The 20,504-nt window shown below is 37.9% G+C and overlaps 1 protein-coding gene across 1 annotated transcript; it reads right to left on the bottom strand.

Moving 5' to 3' along the window:
* Positions 1-20,001, bottom strand: marchf9 (membrane-associated ring finger (C3HC4) 9). Its single transcript, XM_065285291.2, has 4 exons — positions 18,618-20,001; positions 4,766-4,921; positions 4,435-4,627; positions 1-1,009 (listed from the first exon to the last, which is right to left on the bottom strand). The coding sequence occupies exons 1-4, from the start codon at positions 18,954-18,956 to the stop codon at positions 675-677; spliced, it is 1,023 nt and encodes a 340-aa protein (XP_065141363.1). The 5' UTR covers positions 18,957-20,001; the 3' UTR covers positions 1-674.
* Between the last annotated feature and the right edge of the window lie 503 nt (positions 20,002-20,504).

The raw sequence follows: 20,504 nt of genomic DNA, 5'->3' as shown, positions 1-20,504 counted from the left end.
TGAATAGTAGTGTTTATTCAAACGAGCACCATTCTGAATAAAACAAAATTCATCATGTCCATGTGTCGGAAGAGGCATAAAACTCTACCCTCATGCAAAGTTCACTGTAAAATGTACAGGTTTCTCTTTATTGCAGGTAAGATCAAATTCTTTAAAATGTTAATGTATTTTTAACATCTCTGCGTATAATCTTATTAGGTCTTATTGCACCCTCCCCCTTGATAATATTTTATTATGTAACATTTATCATCTCGTTTACCTGTTATTGAGCGGTTGTGATCGTTTGGTTATGGTTGGCTTTCCACATCATTTACAACATTGGGTCCATAAGAGTCACACGTCGATGTCACTTCATGTTCCACCTTCCCTTAGAAAATCAAAAACCGTTTAAAAACCGTATTCATAAAAAACCGGCGAGGAAGTCGAACTAAAAATGCAAGAGTGTGTGTGTGTGTGTTTGATCGTGAGAGTGTCACTCGTGTCAGAAACGAACCACGTCATGGTGACGTTTTACGTAATTTGCGCTTCTTTACGCATGTCCGTTGAAAAAGTAGGCGCGAGGCGTTATATCCGTGAAAATCGTAATCGTCCACAACTCCCGACATTGTTCAGCAACTCGCTGTTTTTGAGGGTAAGGCGCTTCTTTGATATCCTCAAGTCACCCTCATTCGATCTCATACAGTCGTGACCCGCATCACCACCTCGCGGTTGGTGGCGGTGCCGAGGCGCGGGTCACTGGGCCTCAGCTGACTGAGGATGTGGAGTATGGTGTAGCCGCAGTGATGGTTGAGGATAGTTCTTAACCTGCGCACTCGTTGACCTCCTCTGCTGCCGCTGGTCAGGCCGTGCGGGTTACTGCGTGAACCGCGGGCTCCTGCCTTACCGCTGGAGCTCAGTGGGTCTCCTAAGTCCTTCGACTTTTCATAGTTCAATACTTTCCATTGCTGATTAACAGCTTGCCATCGCTTGAAGATTCTATACACTGATGAGCCCTCGTGGATTATAAGGCCTGTGAAAAATCGTTGAGATAAAAGAATTCTGTTAAACATGAATAGTAGTGATTAGTGAATGTAAAGAATAAGATGCATATACCATATGTACATGGATACAAAAGGCTGTGGTGTATCTTGGAATAAGTCACAGCTGAAGGAGGGCATTGTTAAAGGATTAGTCCATTTTCTTAAAAGAAAAATCCAGATAATTTACTCACCACCATGTCATCCAAAATGTTGATGTATTTCTTTGTTCAGTCGAGAAGAAATTATGTTTTTTGAGGAAAACATTGCAGGATTTTTCTAATTTTAATAGACTTTAATAGAGCCCAACATTTAATACTTAACTCAACACTTAACGTTTTTTTTCAACGGAGTTTCAAAGGACTATAAACAATCCCAAATCAGGCATAAGGGTCTTATCTAGCAAAACGATTGTCATTTTTGACAAGAAAAATAACAAATATACACTTTTAAACCACAACTTCTCGTCATGTAGATCCGGTCGTGATGCGCCAGCTGACCCCACGCAATACGTCATGACGTCAAGAGGTCACAGAGGACGAACGCGAAACTCCGCCCCAGTGTTTACAAGCGTCTTGAAAGAGGACCGTTCCTACGTTGTTGTATGTCAACTGATATTAATTAATGTCTTTGTGTCAGTTTATTGTTTACAATGGTCCGCAAATGTGCGTTTTATATATGTAACACGTGACCTCCCTACGTCACTACGCATTTACGTTAGGTCGCGCTGGATCAGACCTATACGAAAAGTTGTGGTTTAAAAGTACATATTTTTTATTTTTCATGTCAAAAATGACAATCGTATTGCTAGATAAGACCCTTATGCCTCATTTGGGATCGTTAATAGACCTTTGAAACTCTGTTGAAAAAAACTGTCAAGTGTTGAGTTAAGTATTAAATGTTGGGCTCTATTAAAGTCCATTAAAATGAGAAAAATCCTGCAATGTTTTCCTCAAAAAACATAATTTCTTCTCGACTGAACAAAGAAAGACATCAACATTTTGGATGACATTGTGGTGAGAAAATTATCTGGATTTTTCTTATAAGAAAATTGAATATTCCTTTAAGCACAGCATAACTCACAATTAGTTACTGTAATTTAAAGAGCACCTATTTCATTGCTATAAACAACGTTATTTTGTGTATTTGGTATAATACAATGTGTTCGCATGGTTAATGATTAAAACAACACATTATTTTTCACAAACTGTACATTTTTGTTAGGAGTGCTCCGATCAATGCCGATCTCCAATACAAATACGTGGCCGATCACTTTTCTGAATTGGACAGCCGAACTTATTCAAAGCTATTTCATGTACTACGGCTTTTGATCAGTAATTCCTTATCGATCTGAAATCATTGTTAGTTTGAGTCGTTTATAACATGCATTTAAAAAAGCAACACTCGTCAAACATAATTATTATACATATTTTTTATTATCATAAAAATAGCTGAAAGGTTTGAAGAACAGCAATATAAATATCCTTAAACCATTTTCTGGAGCTGCGTGTCATAGCTGCGTGTGTATGGTTTTTCGTCTACAGCGCATTTTTTGAGTTTCTGCAGGAGAGCGCCCCCTGGCTTTTGGATGTAGCGGCATTTCACCATAATTTATTGAGAAGCATAGCAAGCATTATCGGCCTATCGATCAGAGCATCCCTAATTTTTGTACATTCAGATTTCCCTGTTTACCTGAAACGCACAGAATTTGTACAAAACTGTCCCCTATTGGCCAACTAATCTGTCCGTTGCGATTGGCCTGAATACCTCTGCCGTCAACAGGAAATGTGACGCTCCTTACCATGTTTGAAAGATTCGTTCCCAATGCAATGCTAACAGGAGTTAACTTACAGGCTGTGAGTCCAAGCGGGAGGAATTATGATAATGTCGGTCTTGTCCACATCACCAATCCCAGGAAGTAAACTGTTGCCTACAATTATCTTAAAAAATATCAGTCAGCTTTGCTTTTATCCTCAAGTTCCCCTTTCCAGATTTCCCCTGCTATGATGCTGCACTCCAGACAACTCGGATTTTAAAAATATTTCCCACTTCAAACCTGGAAGTAAACATCTGGAATGACAAACAAAAGTCGGATATCCAAACTCTAATGTCGGGGCAGATCAATCAACCCTGACCTCGGTGAGCGGCGTCATTTGACAGCATGGATAAGATGGCGGCAGCTCTTCACAATCTTATGTGAACCGTAAACAACTTAAAAAAATTACAGCACGTAATATGTATGAAAACGACAGTAAATATTCAGTAACAGTTTTTGCTATTATTGTTTAGCCATAATTTGCATAAGAACACAATGTTATATCGTGATTTCGTGGTAAACATGCAAATGCAACGTGAGATTGACTGGAGGTTGTACATTTAAACTGGGATGTTCCAACCTCTGGCTTTGTCTGGAACATGGCATGAGTTTAACAAGATAAACAAGCTCGGATGAGTTTTCTAGTTTTATATTTTTTTAGTCATTTTCCTGCAAGTAATATTTACATCAAAAAGATGTTCATACCAGCCGCGTTTGAGGCGTCAAATTTGCGTCTACCGCGTCTAGTTTGCCGCTTGAACATTTTGGGTTTACTCACTTCATTCGCACGTGAAATTCTAGTCATCGAGACATTCACGTGGAAATTTGGTCATGTGACGGGCTTATGCAACTCCGCTCGCTTCCTGCAATCACGTCACTACTAGAGCAAACTCCTGATTGGTTAACGCGCCGTGTTTTTCCGCCAAAGTTCAAATTTTTCAACTCGCGCGTTTCCTGCGGCAATGCTCAATTCGTGCCATTCGCGAGGCAGAATCACGTCAATGCGTCTTCACATTGACTTAACATTGAAATCACTCGTGCTTGACGCCTCTACCGTGGCTGGTGTGAACGCAGCATAATAGCTGTCCAAAATTTGGGCTGTGAAAATTTAATAGACGTCTAACCATAGCCCTAAAATATATGAAATTAAATAAATAAATAAAACCAAACAACTTGTAATCACTGCTGATTTTCTCATGTAACCAAATTCAAGTTTATTTTGGCTAGAAGTGGGTTATAGCCGGACTATATCGGGCCTATAGTTAACCTAGACAATGAAATGTCGGCTATTGCTTGCTGGGATTCATTCAAAATACACATTTAACTTATTTTCCTTATTCTAAGAAACACACGTGATGCTGAAAATTGTCTGCCGTAAGCCTTTTAGATTTTCTTATGACTGACGGCTGCCAAGAAAATAAATAGGTTTGAAAAATAAAACATTGTAATCCTATACGATTCCTTGATACACTTACTTATATTTTCAAAGTCTTGTTTCTTGGAATCATTGATTTAAAACAGAATGTGTTATATGTGCAGGTCTATGTGTGAGATTTACTCTCAGTGTTTGCTTCGATTTATCCAGCGTATTCTGCTCCTCACCTATGCACACAATGTCCATGAAGCCGTACATGCCGTAGCAGATCTGGAAGAGTAAGTCCTGGCGTTGCCATTTGGCGGAAGGGCTGAGAGAAGACCACACCAGCCACGAGATGCTGGCGATGAGGAAGAGTGAGCCCAGTATAATGGCGGCGATCTGCACCTTCTCGATGACCGTCAGAGAAATGGCCTGCCACTGAAACACACGGTAAGAGCAGAACCCTTCTCAACCTTTGCAGTGCGGATATGACTATAAATAAAGATGATAGCCAGTGCTTAGCCCTGACCCAGATATTTCCCAATTTGAGTCAGAGGAAAGGGTTTAATGGTTTACCTGCAGTGGGTTCTTTGTGCTGATGGCCAGAACCTGGTACTTGAAGTAGCAGAGCTCACAGCTCCATGAACCTCTCTCACTGATCCAGCGAATCAGACAGGGCTGATGAGTACAGCGTACAGAGCCGTCACAGCGGCATGGACTCAACAACTCCCCCTACAGACAGAGGAAAACAAAATCCATCAACACTGATCTTATGCACATTAATGTTTATTTATTTTATTTTGAACATGTAAATGCAATTACAAAATATAAAAATGTAACAAAACAAAAAAACTAAACAAATCACATTAACAAAAAAATTCTGCATCTCTCTATTGTGCATCTCTCTGTCCGTCTGTCTGTCTATTTATTTGTCAGCCTGTCTGTACATCTGTCTATGTATCTGTCTGTACATCTGTCTGTCTGTCTGTCTATTTATTTGTCAGTCTGTCTGTACATCTGTCTGTCTGTCAGCCTGTTTGCACATCTGTCTATTTATTTGTCAGCCTGTCTGCACATCTGTCTGTCTGTGCATCTGTCTATCTATCTATCTATCTATCTATCTATCTATCTATCTATCTATCTATCTATCTATCTATCTATCTATCTATCTATCTATCTATCTATCTATCTGTCTGTACATCTGTCTGTCTGTTTTTCTATCTGTTTGTCTGTATGTAAATCTGTCTATCTATCTATCTGTCTGTCTGTCTGTCAGCCTGTCTGTACATATGTCTGTCTATCTGTCTGTCTGTAAATCTGTCTGTCTACCTATCTTTCTATCTGTCTGTCTATATATCTGTCTGTCAGCCTGTCTATCTGTCTGTACATCTGTCTGATTATCTATCTGTCTATCTTTCTATCTGTCTGTCGGCCTGTCTGCACGTCTGTCTGTCTATCTATCTGTCTGTCTGTACATCTGTCTATCTATCTTTCTATATATTTGTCTGTCAGGCTGTCTGCACATCTGTCTGTCTATCTATCGTTCTGTCTGTACATCTGTCTATCTGTATTTCTATCTATCTGTCTGTCAGCCTGTCTGTACATCTGTCTGTCTGTCAGCCTCTCTGTCTGTATGTCTGTTTATCTATCTGTCTGTATGTACATCTGTCTATCTATCAATCTGTCTGTCTTTCTGTCTGTCTGTACATCTGTCTATCTATCAATCTGTCTGTCTGTCTGTCTATCTGTCTGTCTGTACATCTGTCTGTCTATCTATCATTCTATCTGCCTGTCTATCTATCTGTCTGTCAGCCTGTCTGTACATCTGTCTGATTATCTATCTGTGTATCTTTCTATCTGTCTGTCTTACAGTATCTGTCTGTCGGCCTGTCTGCACATCTGTCTGTCAATCTAGCTGTCTGTCTGTACATCTGTCTATCTATCTTTCTATATATTTGTCTGTCAGGCTTTCTGCACATCTGTCTGTCTGTCAGCCTGTCTGTCGGTCTGTCTGTTTGTCTATCAATCTATCTTTCTATCTGTCTGTCTGTACATCTGTCTGTCTATCTATCGTTCTGTCTGTACATCTGTATTTCTATCTATCTGTCTGTCAGCCTGTCTGTACATCTGTCTGTCTGTCAGCCTCTCTATCTATCTGTCTGTCTGTACATCTGTCTGTTTATCTATCTGTCTGTCTGTCTGTATGTACATCTGTCTATCTATCTGTCTGTCAGCCTGTCTGTACATCTGTCTGTCTATCTGTCTGTCTGTACATCTATCTTTCTATCTGTCTGTCTATCTATCTGTCTGTCAGCCTGTCTGTACATCTGTCTGATTATCTATCTGTCTATAACCCCATTCACACAGACCTCTGGTCCCAGAAAATACCCGTAAAATTGCCAGACAAGCGTCTGTGTGAACAAAAACTCGTTCCGTTAATCTTCTGGGATCGTTGCCGGAAAGAGGACCTAGTAAGATATGCGGGTAACCCTCTGTGTGAACAGAAAGCCGCAAGAATGCCATAAAGGGCGTGTCGAAGTGAGGACGCGCGCGTCATCATCACAACACAAGTTATGGTTCAGCTCCTTACAACGAGAGATAACATGCATATAAACATTCACCACGAGAAATGTTGCAAACTAGATTGAAGCAGTTATCAGGAAATTATAAATGAGACGCATAAACAATGACGCACGTGCCGTAGTAAGGACGCGCGTGTCATGGCAACATGAAGTTGGTTCAACTCTTTAAAATGAGGAATTTACAACATTCACTACGAGAAATGTCAGCAAACTGGACTGAAGCAGATATCAGGTAAGTTAGCTTGTCATTTACTGTGTTGAAACGGAGATCATTCAGCAGCATAAAAGAATATCGCGTCACGTGCTCATTTGAGCTATAATAAACGAAAATACAGGCGTCATCCCACCAAGATATATCGTTTAGCTCCTCAAAATGCGGGTTTTAAATGCATATAAACAATCACGATGAGAAATGTCTGAAAACTGTCTTAAAGCAGAGATCAGGGAGCTCGTCAAATATCCACTCAGAAGATGAGATCATTCACCAGCATAGAACTGTGCGTTCACGCACTTCTTTGTAGTCTTATCATAAACAAAAATGCACGCGAGTTGTTTCTGGAGAGAGGAATAATAAATACTTTGCAAACTTCAGACGCTGCGTAGAAGAGAGGGCAGGACTTTCAACATGTCACGTGTCTTTCTGGGACCATTAGATGCCGGGTAATCTTGGCAGTGTGAACGAACAAAAACTCTAACCATTACGGAAAAATCCAGGATGCATTTTACGTGTATTTTCCGGAATGTCTGTGTGAAAAGGGCTTATCTTTCTATCTGTCTGTCTATATATCTGTCTGTCGGCCTGTCTGCACATCTGTCTGTCAATCTATCTGTCTGTCTGTACATCTGTCTATATATCTTTCTATATATTTGTCTGTCAGGCTGTCTGCACATCTGTCTGTCTATCTATCTGCCTGTCTGTACATCTATCTATCAATCTATCTATCTATCTATCTATCTATCTATCTATCTATCTATCTATCTATCTATCTATCTATCTATCTATCTATCTATCTATCTATCTATCTATCTCTTTGTCTGTCTGTCATATTGTGATATATGTCACATTATGGAGTTGAAATGCATTATTTCATGTAAACTTCATGCAGCAAATATCATGTGCTTGATCACAACTGTTCTTTTTTCCTACAGGTGCATAATACACAATAATTCCAACTCCATGTCGCGCTATGAATGTCGGCATCATATGAAGAGCCAGTAGGCTTACAGCACATCTGTAGTCTATAAGCTTTTATCTGCATTACATTTCCTCAACATCTGTTGACTTCCAAATCTGACATTACAACCGAGTCCCCTGGGTAAGTGCATATCTTCTATTTCAGTTACTGTAATATCTGACACACACCTCAATAACCCCGCACAGCTGGAATCAGCCCAGCACCCCGAATAGTGTTGTGGTCAACGTTTCAACTTGATTTACGTAAATGAGGTATTAGTCATGAACCGTCCACCGGTACAAATGATAAATCGATCGGCATCACCGCATGCCCTCTGCTGCTGACGTGAGCTTTAGACTCCAGACTTATGATGGTGTGTCGTGCGCTTGAGGATTTGAAGAGTGTGCAGTTAAAAGACGTGTGAGTTATCCCCACCTCTACAGACCATCAATCAATACACACTTCTGATGCACCTGCCGTGTGAAGCACATACAGCAGACTCTCAGTGTGAAGTGTTCAAGAAAAGGGCATTTCTTGAAATGTCATTGGTATTTTATTACTATTTGAACACTCAAAAAAAAATTATTTTGTGAAAATGATGTTTGTGAACACTGCAGGGATATTATTTATTATCATATAAAATAAATATAATATAAAATATGATGCATATCATGGCTGTTTACCAAAAATCCAAAGTAGAACAGGCTTTCATATAAACAATGTATTAATGACAGATTTTGAAATTTTATAATTTTATAAATTTAATAAATAAATGTGCCCAAGTGAAAAAGTGCACTAAAATACACTTTATATTTATGAACACTTAGTTAGTACATGTACTATTTCCACACATTAATTTTGTATTTAAAATACAAACAATTAGACTAATCCTAAGATTAACTTAAAACATCTAAGTGTACTCAACTGTGCTATTTTGAGACCGCATTTATTTTAATACACTACAAATCAATTTGAGTATTATTGGTATTTAGTAGACTTTCTTCAAGTGCACTGAAATACTACTTAAAGGGGACATTTCACAAGAATTTTTAAAGATGTAAAATAAATATTTGGTGTCCGCAGAGTACATAAGATCAGTTTTAGCTCAAAATACCATATAGATAATTTATAATACCATGTTAAAATTGCCATTTTGTAGGTGTGAGCAAAAATGTGCCATCTTTGGGTGTGTTAAAATGCAAATGAGCTGATGAAATCTAAACACTGAAATTGAAACTCAATTGTGCCGTCAATTATTATTATTTTTCTCTGTATCTATCTTTCTCTCTCTGGACTAAATGACAGTGCAGGGGATGAATAATGCAGGTTAAGGGGCAGTATTATCCCCTTCTGACATCACAAGGGGAGCCAAATTTCAATGACCTATTTTTTCACATGCTTGCAGAGAATGGTTTACCAAAACAAAGTTACTGGGTTGATCTATACAGTTTGGGTTTCTCCTGCAGCACAAGTATATAGATTTTAGATATATGTGACCCTGGACCACAAAACCAGTCATAAGGGTCAATTTCTTGAAATTTAGATTAATACATCATCGCTACAAAGCTGAGTAAATAAGCTTTTCGTTGATGTATGGTTTGTTGGGATGGGGCAAAAATCTGGAATCTGCAGGGTGCAAAAAAATTCAAAATATTGAGAAAATCGCCTTTAAAGTTGTTGAAATTAAATCATTAGCAACACATATTACTAATGTTAAATATTTTTATATATATTTACAGTAAGAAATGTACAAAATATCTTCATGGCACATGATCTTTACTTAATATCCTAATGATTTTTGGCATAAAATCAATAATAGGCATTGGGCGGTATGATATTTTGGCGGTATGATAACCTCAAGCAAAAATACCACGGTTTCACAGCATTGTGGTTTTGCCAATGCAACACTAATATGTGATATTTTCAGACGTATACAAACAACTTTTTAACTAGACACAAAACATTTTATTTGGCAGAAACATACAGTATGCCTTTAAATGATAAATTTCTTTAAAAAAAAAAATTTGTAATATATATTAAACTCAATGATTTTAATAATTTTGTATAAACCCAGCTCATACCTTGCAAACGGAAAATGTTATTGGTTTTGAAACCATGACTCTTTAAAACCTCGGTATACCTTGAAACCGGTAACAGGCCCATGGCTAATCAATAATTTTGACCCAAACAATGTATGGCTATTGCTACAAATATACCCGTGTGACTTATGGCTGGTTTTGTGGTCCAGGGTCACAAATCAGGGTATTCTATATATTATATAAACTTATTTGCCTAAAAATATATACAGTTATACATGCACTTTAAATTTTATTGTCCACTAGTCACGAAACTAGTCTGGAGTTTTTTCAAAACTTTGTTTAAAAAGCACTATTGATGCTTAAGGCACAGCTGTATTTTCAGAGTACAATTCACCATCTACAGGGGAGATGCATGAGTGAATTTCAATAACCCACCGCCGGGCTACAAATAGAACTGAAAATGTACACCAACAAATAAACAAAACAAAACAAAAAGACAGACTTAGTCACATAAAGGGGTATACACCAAAACAACCGCCCCGCAGTGAGCGTGCTGTGTGTATTTCGAGGAAAAGCATGCATCATTTACAGATCTAATGCCTGCATTTAGCAAGCTGTCAAGAGAACATTCAACAGATACAGGGTGAATAACAAGCGGAGTATAAAAAAACGCGAACGCAGGACTGTAAGATTGGTGTAATCTTTAGAGAAAGAAACACTCAATGGGTTCTGCAGCATTAAGGGAGGAAAAGCGCAAAACGGCAGGACAGCAATCTGTGGTCATTAATTGCATCGATTGGTAAACTGTGGTACACAGTGTCGAGTGTCTTAATGCAAAAAGAACTTTGAGGTGTGACTGGAATGAGAAGTGTTTTAGTTCATCCAGTGTAATAATCACTATTGATTCTGAGAATTAATACAGATTTGTGTGTGCTCATCTCAGTTTGTCAATTTGATTTCCAAAAGTAATCAAATTAGGACTTTGATAGAGAAATGCTGAGTAACCTATTCGATGTGTAAGGCTATGTCCACACGAAGCCGGTGCATTCCCTATCCGATCATTTTTTCCCTTGTTCTAAAAAAATAATCCGTAAACACGAAACCACTGAAACCGACTGAAAGCGGTGTAGTATATATGCCGGACCAGTATGGGGCGCTGTAATTCTGCCACAGATATACACTATACACGGAGAAGAAGACTTTGAGCATGCGCATAACCAACATATGTGCTGCGTCCGAAACCGCCTACTACATACTATATAGTACGCGAAAAGCAGTAGGCGAGGCGAGTAGTATGTCCGAATACATAGTATTCGAAAAACAGTATGCGAAAAGTACCCGGATGACCTACTACTTCCGGTTAGATTTTGCAGTGTACATACGATGGACGCTTCACTATCCCATGATGCCCCGGACGAGGAGTTATCCAACGAAGAAGAAGAGGCACGCGGCTGTTTTCGTGCTGAAATGACATGACGTGATGACGACGTATGTCACGTGATGTAGCAAGATGGCGGATGTAGTACGTCCGAATCTCATTCATACTACCAGGATTCATACTATACAGTATCTACTGTTTTAACGGCAAGTAAGTAGGTACTTCATCTAATTCAGTACCTACTATACAGTATGCGGTTTCGGACGCAGCCATGGTGTTGTCCCTTATCGCTTGTTGGTTACCACAATTGCATAAAAGCAATAGATTTTGCTGTAATAAAGCTAGTAGGCTTTAGTAGCTTCTGTAGCACGAACACAATCACGTAATCCGCCGTTATTGTTGTTGCTGTTACGTGTGACGCTTCCGACACGTGATGTGATGACGTTTTTGCTTCACAAAATATACGGATTGGCTGTACAGACGAAACCGCAAGGGTGTCGGTTTCAGATTTATCCACTTTAGGACCCGGTTTCAAAAAATAGCGGATTCAGTCTCCCAAAACGCCGGATCCGTGTGGATGAAACGCCAATACGATAACAAATTTATACGTATACAGTGATACGCGTCTCCGTGTGGACAGCCCCTAAAACATACAGTACACAGTGGGTTGCAACTCTGAAATCACATTGAAAATGTGCGGTTTTAACAGTTGGGATGCACTGATATATCGGCTTATAATCGGTTTCGGCTAATTGAAACAATTTCCCCCAATATTACACTGCAAAAAAATGACTTCTTACTTAGTATTTGGTCTTGTTTTCAGTAAAAATATCTAAACATTCTTAAATTAAAATGTATTTTCTTAATGAGCAAAATGACAGGAAAATAAGTCTAGTTTTTAGACTTAAAATATCAACTTAAATATAGTGTTTAAAAATCTGCCAAAGGAATCATTTTTCTTATTCCTTTTTTTTTTTTTTGCTTGTTTTAAGCACAAATTCGCTTAAATTTTATATTTTTTGTCTATAAACTAGATTTATTTTCCTAGGTCATTTTGCTCATCAAGAAAATACATCTTAATTTAAGAATTGTTTGTAGTGTAGACGTCATCCAATTGTTTAACTTTTTTCCCCGCCATATTTTTTATATTTTTTAGTTGCCAGCCAGCGGCAGCATTTTTTATGATTTTCACAATCATTTCACAAAGTTTAATGCTTTCCAGAAAATGTTCTTCTTTAAATATATAAACATACAACATGTTTAAAAAAATCAAAATCAAATATGGTTAGGATTCTTTAAAAATACAAAATTTTTGTAAAAACCTGAGATAATTGCATTTTTTGTAAAGGACATTTGTTAGAAATCAGATTCAGAACAAAGATCAAAACACAGAGTTTTTACTGGTTTTGGATCAGTGGATGCTTCAGTGTTTTATAAGTTGTGTAAGTTGCGCCACCTAGTGGATAAAAGCGGAAATATGGATTTCTTGTCATTGGCAGGAAAGTGTTTTCTCTTAAAGTAAGAAAAAATAATACTAAGTAAATGGGGTCCACGAACGGTTTGGTTACAAACATTTCTCAAAATATCTTCTTTGTGTTTATCAGAACAACAAAATATATACAGGTTTGTAACAACATGAGAGTGATTAAATGATGACAGAATTTTCATTTTTGGGTGAACTATCCCTTTAATTGACAAGACAACTCGTCAATGGCAGGGAAAGAGTTAAAAACAGTCAATGATCAGGGCATGTTATAGAATAATGCAAATACACTTATTTTGGATTGGGTGACAATTACAACAGAATTGCAAGGATTTCACAACATAATAATTTGAAACAAGGCATAAAAAGCAAAACTATCTGTATTTTTTGGCATCACTAGATGTCATTCTAAGTAACTGAATATCGGTATTGGCACAGACATTTTGTTTCGTTACATTTCCTTTTGTAATGTAAATAAAGAACAAAGAAATGATGTACTGTAAAATGAATTCACTGCATGTATATCAAATCTAAGCAACTATGCCATATTGATCATATAAACCCTGTACTGTAGAAAACGTCAGCTTTTTTATTCTTTCTATTGCAGCATCCTATTGAAAAAACATGTGGACTCCAGGCTGGCTTGAGCGCATGCTATCATTAAAGGACATACTGTACCAAATACTGAATTTCATGTAAATTTCACTCAAATTGCTCTCTTCTTTATTGTCAGCAATACAAGGCTGCCTAATGTGATCAATGTGAGAGTTACGATAAGTGGACTGAGATGAGTCATACAGTGCTTCATAGTACAGACTGCCTTTTTCTTGTTGTCTCATTGTGTTTTCCGAGAATTAAGGTCAGATTTCATTTCACAAAAAATTTGAATAATAAGTAAAACATCTGTAGATCTATAAACAATGGTCAAATGAAAGTATTCACTAACAAAGTGAAGTTAGAAGAGATGTTAAAATCATTGCACACCGCACTAAAACTAAATGTGTCGAGAAAAACGCCACGATTAACTGCAACCTTATCCCAGTCCTGACAGATCAGATGACTGACTTATGAGCGAAATCTGATCGGCACAGGTAGATTTCAGACCATTATTCCAATTTCGCTTTACATGTAAACGTCATAACCAGCTGTCTTACAGTTTTGTTTATGTGCGAGTGTCTTGGAGTGTCGGCTTTTTGAATGACTGTGCGGACTAGAGGTGGTGGGTGACATCACTACATGTGAAATATAAGTGTTTAAATCCAATGTAAATGCAAATGTCTGCATAGCCGGTTTATTGATTTGCATCTCAATACATGAAAACATGTTTCTAATAAGATGATTTTTGATAGATATTTGTGTATTTTGTGCATGTCCCACTATTTTTAAGATGCTGTGTGTAGATTTTAGCAACATCCACACTGTAAAACCTAACAGTTAACTTAACTCAAACCATTTAAGTAAACCGGTTGCATTAGACTATTTAAGTTTTAAAACACATAAATTTAAGTACTGTGAACTTGAGTCATGTGCAATTATGCACTTATATTTAAGTAGTGTGAACTTAAATATAAGTGCATAACTGCATATGACTCAACTTGTTTCAAGTTTACAGTACTCAAATGTTTGTGTTTTAAAACTAATGCAACCGGTTTACTTAAATGGTTTGAGTTGAGTTAACTTTTAGGTTTTACAGTGCAGCACCAAGATTGCGAATTGCAACCTATGGCTCGGTCCACAGCTCACCCCCCCCCCTTTCGAAACGCATAGAGAAGCTACGGTAGCTGCCACAGGACAAACATGCCATCGTCTGAGACATCATAGTGACCAAGCACGCTCTGTAGAGCAGTTTGTCCATTTAGGGCTACTGTAGAAAGATGGCGGTGCAAAATGGCGTCTTCCATTTAAGGGGACCCGCGAGGTATATAGATAACACAGTGCACCTTTAAACCATAAATGAAAATGTTGTCATGTTGTTACAACCCTGTATGAATTTCTTTGTTCTGTTGAACACAAAGGTGGATATTTTGAGCAACGTTTGTAACCAAACTGTTTTTTAGTACCATTGACTTGCACAGTATTTTTTCCTACAGTGGAAGTCAATGGTGCTTCTGTTTCCTGCTTCATTACAAATAACTTCCTTTGTGTTCAGCAGAACAAAGAAATTCATACAGGTTTGTAACAACATGAGGGTGAGTAAATGATGACAGAATTTTTATTATTGGTTGAACTGTCCCTTTAAGATTTTTCTAAGGCACCGCTGTACGTTAACAGCCTTGAATTCAGCTCCAACAAAAAGGAAAATGATAAATGACTTACAACGACCGATTTTTAAATGCCTGAGTTTTTCTTTCAACAGCTCATTTAACATGTACCTGAGAAACAGATTTACACCGAAATGCATCTCGCTTTGAAAAAGACGATGTGGCTGACATAATCAGATGGACTTCCAGATGGATTGTGTTGATACTTCACCAACACATTCCTAAATTAGCTGATGTCTACGGCTAACTTGAAGCCGGTCTGGATTACAGGTTTTGCACATCTGCTGTCGCACATCTTGGCTGCTGACCAAACATCCACCCAGCGTTCGGCCCATAAATTATAAACACAAACATGTGCTGATGCGTCGACAAGCGTCTGATTACACAGACACAAGCCCTTTCAGTAATAATGGTGTTCAATTCATCGGATGACATGTCGACCACGTTACACATCAGACTGACATCACTAGCCACCATAATCTGCTAAAAAAAGTGTTTGAGTATGACTTTAAATGAGGAATCTCTTATGTGGCTTCTTAAAGGGACAGTTCACCCAGAAATTTTGCAGAATGATCACCTCAGTCCACATTTATTATTTTATGGAAAACACGGTCCCCTCTTTTATGTATGACATATATATGTATAATATAGTTGCTCTATAGTCTGATGAGTTCCTGTTTAGCTCAGTGGTAGAGCTTTGTTTGTCATAGCTGTGCAAAAGGTCATGGGTTTGAACCCAGGGAACACACAAACTGATAACTATACCTTGATATATATAAGTCACTTTGGATAAAAGTGGCTGCCAAATGCATAAATGTAAATAATATGGTTTTGGAAGAACATAAGTTTAATATGAATTAATATCTTGCCGATTTACAAAATGAAGTGGGTTACCCATTCAAAGAAAGGCGAAAGTAATATACAGTCCTCCTCATATGAAACCATTATATAATCTCACTGAGACCTACTTTAGCAGACAAGCAACAACATCAGTATTAGTGGTCGACTGATAGTGGATTCTACTTTAAGTTGGTCCCTACTTGCCGATAACCGATTAATCGGCCGATAGTTTTTTAAATCGATACTGAAAAAACAAACAAACATAACACTAAAAGTGAAACAGTGCTGAAATGTATTACAAAAGTAATAAATCAGCAGTACTGAACCATGAAAATGTGCTAAATGTAAAATTGAAATGACATATATGTGTATTCTTGTACTTTATTTGTTTCTGTTTTAACACTTAATGAATCAAAATAACAAAAGATGGACTGCAGTGATGATAAAAAAAGAACTGAAATCAGATTTTGATTTGTTGGATATGTTAACGTAGCCGACAGCTGCATATAGTTTGTTTTCTCTCATATTAACTTAAAATGTGGATTTATCTGTGTGTATTTTTGTGAAACTGTTTGAGGTACTAGTAAAATTATTGTCCTGCGACAACAAACTGTTGTTGTTTCTCTGCTAATGCAGCATCTATTTAGCAAATTAATTGCTTCATGAAGCAACAGACATATTTTCGTAAAAACCATTGACATGAATTTTTTGCAGAGAGCCGATTTTTACTATCGGTGCCGATTAATCCGCAAAACAGTTAAATCGGTTTACCTCTAATCAGTATTTTAGACCATGTGAATGCTCTTCCTGCTCTGCATGGCAAATAAAAACAATGCTATACCAACCATGGATCTAAACAGAACATTGAGTCCTATTACTGACGTTTAAAAAGGGATATAGAGAGGTTAATTGGGTGGACATATTAAACATGTAAATTGACAGCTTGCAGTGATATACCTGTAAACCCATCAACAGAGAAATGTATTATTAGCCTACATGTGTGCCCTATATGAGATCGATGTCTTTTTTCCATGTTAGCAGTAGCGATAGCCGGTAGGACAATATATTGCAGATGCCGATATATCGGCCGATATTTTATCGGTATTGGATAGATCTTTTCAATTGGCCAATAAATTTCTCTTTTACTTAAATTTGATGTTTTCTAATGACACTCAGTGTCACTCAATGTAAAGCCAAAGTCTGACCGACAGTAAAAGGATAAATTATTATTCACTTTTTAACATGACGTTATGTTGTGTCACACACAACACCACACTAGTTTAACACACTTATTCAAACAGTGAGATGTCAGATTCACATTATGTTTGTAAATAAGTACTATCTAGATTGATCTCATACAAAATAAAAGTAATTTTTTGCATAATATATGAGTTTGTGATGTGTGTAAACATTATGTATATTTAACACACACACACACACACACACACACACACACACACACACACACACACACACACACACACACACACACATACATATATATATATATATACATTGAAGAAATGTTTTATTTAAATATCGTTTTTTTATTAATATATAATTCAGAATATATAAATATATATATATACATGCAAATGTTTCTTAAATACATACATGAATGTGTGTGTATTTATATATACCTAAAAATTACACACAGCACAAACTCATATGTTATGCAAAAAATTACTTTTATTTTGTATTTTTATTTTGAGATTAATCTAGATTGATCTATGCCCAGCTCTAGTATATTTATAAATGTTTTTTTTTTGTCTCTTATTTACTGTAATAACATCTGTGTTTTATCGGCATCATATCGGCCATACAGCTGTCTTAATATTGATTTCAGCATCGGCCATAAAAAAAAAAAACCATATCGGTCGACCACTAGTTAGCAGTACCATAACCATATGCTACTATTCACTAACTCTTAAAAATAAAGGTGCTACATGATGCCATAGAAGATGCCATTCACTACATGGTTCTTTGAGGAACCAAAAATGGTTCCCCTATGGCATCCCTGTGAAGAACCCTTTAAGCACCTTTATTTTTAAGAGTGTTTATGTAAATTCAGGTCTCTTTATATATCATTGGGCTTTTGATGGGTACAGATTGCAACTGACAACACTTATATATACACAGTAGTTATATTTTCTAATAACTTAAAATTAATACATTGTTGTTTATTATTTTTGTCATTTACAGCATTACAGTAATATCAACGATTGTTAATATTACTCTTTTGTAATCAGATATAGTGCTCATGTTAGTATGCATTTACATAAGTCCTGAGTAAGCATAAAGACTTAATGTGATTATATGGACCAGTCTGTCATTCATAAGTAATGTGTACGTTATGGACAAGGCATTGCAAAGTGCCATCTAAATTTACATTTGAGAATAGAAATCTCATTATAAACATCCAATAAAACAGAAATGCACTCTTAAAAATAAAGGGATGCCACAAAAGAAACATTTAGGTCCCACGAAGAACCTCCTAAGTCAAACCCTTAGAAAAATAACCATGTTTTGCTAATACAGTTAAAACTATGGTTAATATAACTACAAAAATCCCCAAAACCATGAATAAACCCACGTTTTCGCCAATCAATAAACCAAAACATGGTTTGAAGGGGGGTTGGGTGTATTTAGCTGGGATAAAAACAAGTGTACCTGTTCGGGGCCCTGGAAGCAGATTCGGCACTGGGGTGATCTCATGCCGCTGGCCGTGCTGCTGGTGAGACTGACCGCGTCCAGGCCCGCCTGCAGTTTCGGGTCTTTCTCTTCAAACGCCAGGCTCCTGGGTCTCGGGTCGCTGCCGTAGTATTCCTCCTCATCGTCACGGCTGGAGCAGTCGACGAAGGGCGGCCATCCGCAGCCGCCCATCCCGAGCCCCCTCATAGCGTTGGATCTGTTCGGGTCTGCGACAGTGTCGGGCCGTCTAGAACCGGATCGCATGAAAACCAGCACCTTCAGTTCGTTAAAAAACATGCGGATCCGGTTCTTAAACATGTTTGGCTACATGTGTATGTTGTGTGGGAGAAATTGTCAAATTGTTTACTAGAAATGATTAAATCGTAATTTATTTATTTATTAATTGACGTGTTATTGTTGTTGTGGCCAGCCGTCGTACAGGCCTGTTATTTTTTTATACAATTCAGGAGAATAGTACCCGGTTGCTACCCTGAAGTCTCAGAGCAAAGTGTCCAAAGCAAAGGTAATTGGTCAGAAAATCTCTGGACACCGTGCTGGCTTGTTATTTTTCGTCTGATGGCATGTATGTGTGCCTGTTAGGGCCGACTGAACGCCCAAATAACACGACCGACAATAGATGCTGTTACATTCATCGCATGGCATAACAATAACATTGGTATTACAATAAATGGACATCCATACATTGTTCCAGGTCCGAAGATGATTTTTAAAGCCTTCTGACAATCCACAGCCTGGATACACGGATGAGGGGAGAGGAGGATGCGAACGAGCATTTCACAAAAACACCACCATCAGCATCCGTGCACAGTCCAGGATCCTTCAGCATAACAACACCATCATCATCATCATTGAACTGCAATCGTATAGTTTCGTTTATTGTTCATCGGAGGCATCGCAGTTACTTGATCGTCATTTCCTTGTGCATTTTCTCATCGACGTATCCCGACACCGCCTCCCATCCCGAATACAGCGTTCAGACGAATCCATTAAGTTGTCGTTTTAAAAACAAAAAGAGGAAGAGCGTGGTGGAAATGCCAGCATCTTTTTCCATTTGAAGTTCACCACCATCCCCCTCCCGGATCGAGATGGTTCCGTGCCACGTTCACATAAAGATGGAGCCTCCAGAAAGGAAAATTGAAGACCGCGTGCGCAGATTTCCTTATTTTCCTTATTCGCAGGGCGTGCACGTTAGACAGTCAGCGGTGATGCTGTGGATCATAACGCGATGGGGATGCTGCTGCTGCTCCCCTCTGATTCATCCTCGAAATGGACGTTCTGCCGTGCGCATCAACACACGGCCCTTGTTTCCAAGGCGCGCTCTCGCCCAATCAAAATGATTCATTTACAAACGTCTCGGTGCTGCCGTGCGCGCTCCTGTGCGCTTTTCCTATGGGAGATTCCATGTGTGCGCGTTAGGCGCGTCGCTGTCCGAGGTGCTGAAATCTCTCGCCGTGACGTGAACTTGCGTGTCAATGAGACGCGACAAACATAATGAGCGAATGCAAAACACATTGTTTACCATACTGAAGTTATGAAGTTACTATGTACTAGTGGTTTTGAAACTCACCATAGTAAATATAAAAAGTAGGGAGGGTGCAGGGCTTCCTAAAATATATTATAAAAAACCACTTATAGTATGGAAGTTGTTAGTAACCAAAACAGTGTTGTCCAATATTTAGGAGTGTTTTTAATCTTAAAATGTGAGTTTATTATTTTTTAAATATTTGCAAATGCATATTGGTATGACTTTAGCTTGAGTTGTTGGGTCAGTTTCATCAGTCAGCTCTCTAATGTAGTTTATTGACTGAATATCTGGTCAATTTTTCCTTTATCAGGGCCACTCTA

This window comes from Paramisgurnus dabryanus, chromosome 21, assembly GCF_030506205.2.
Source record: "Paramisgurnus dabryanus chromosome 21, PD_genome_1.1, whole genome shotgun sequence".
In the NCBI taxonomy this organism is placed as follows: domain Eukaryota; kingdom Metazoa; phylum Chordata; class Actinopteri; order Cypriniformes; family Cobitidae; genus Paramisgurnus; species Paramisgurnus dabryanus.
Note: the sequence above shows the minus strand (reverse complement) of the source record. Positions and strands in the feature narration are given on the sequence as shown.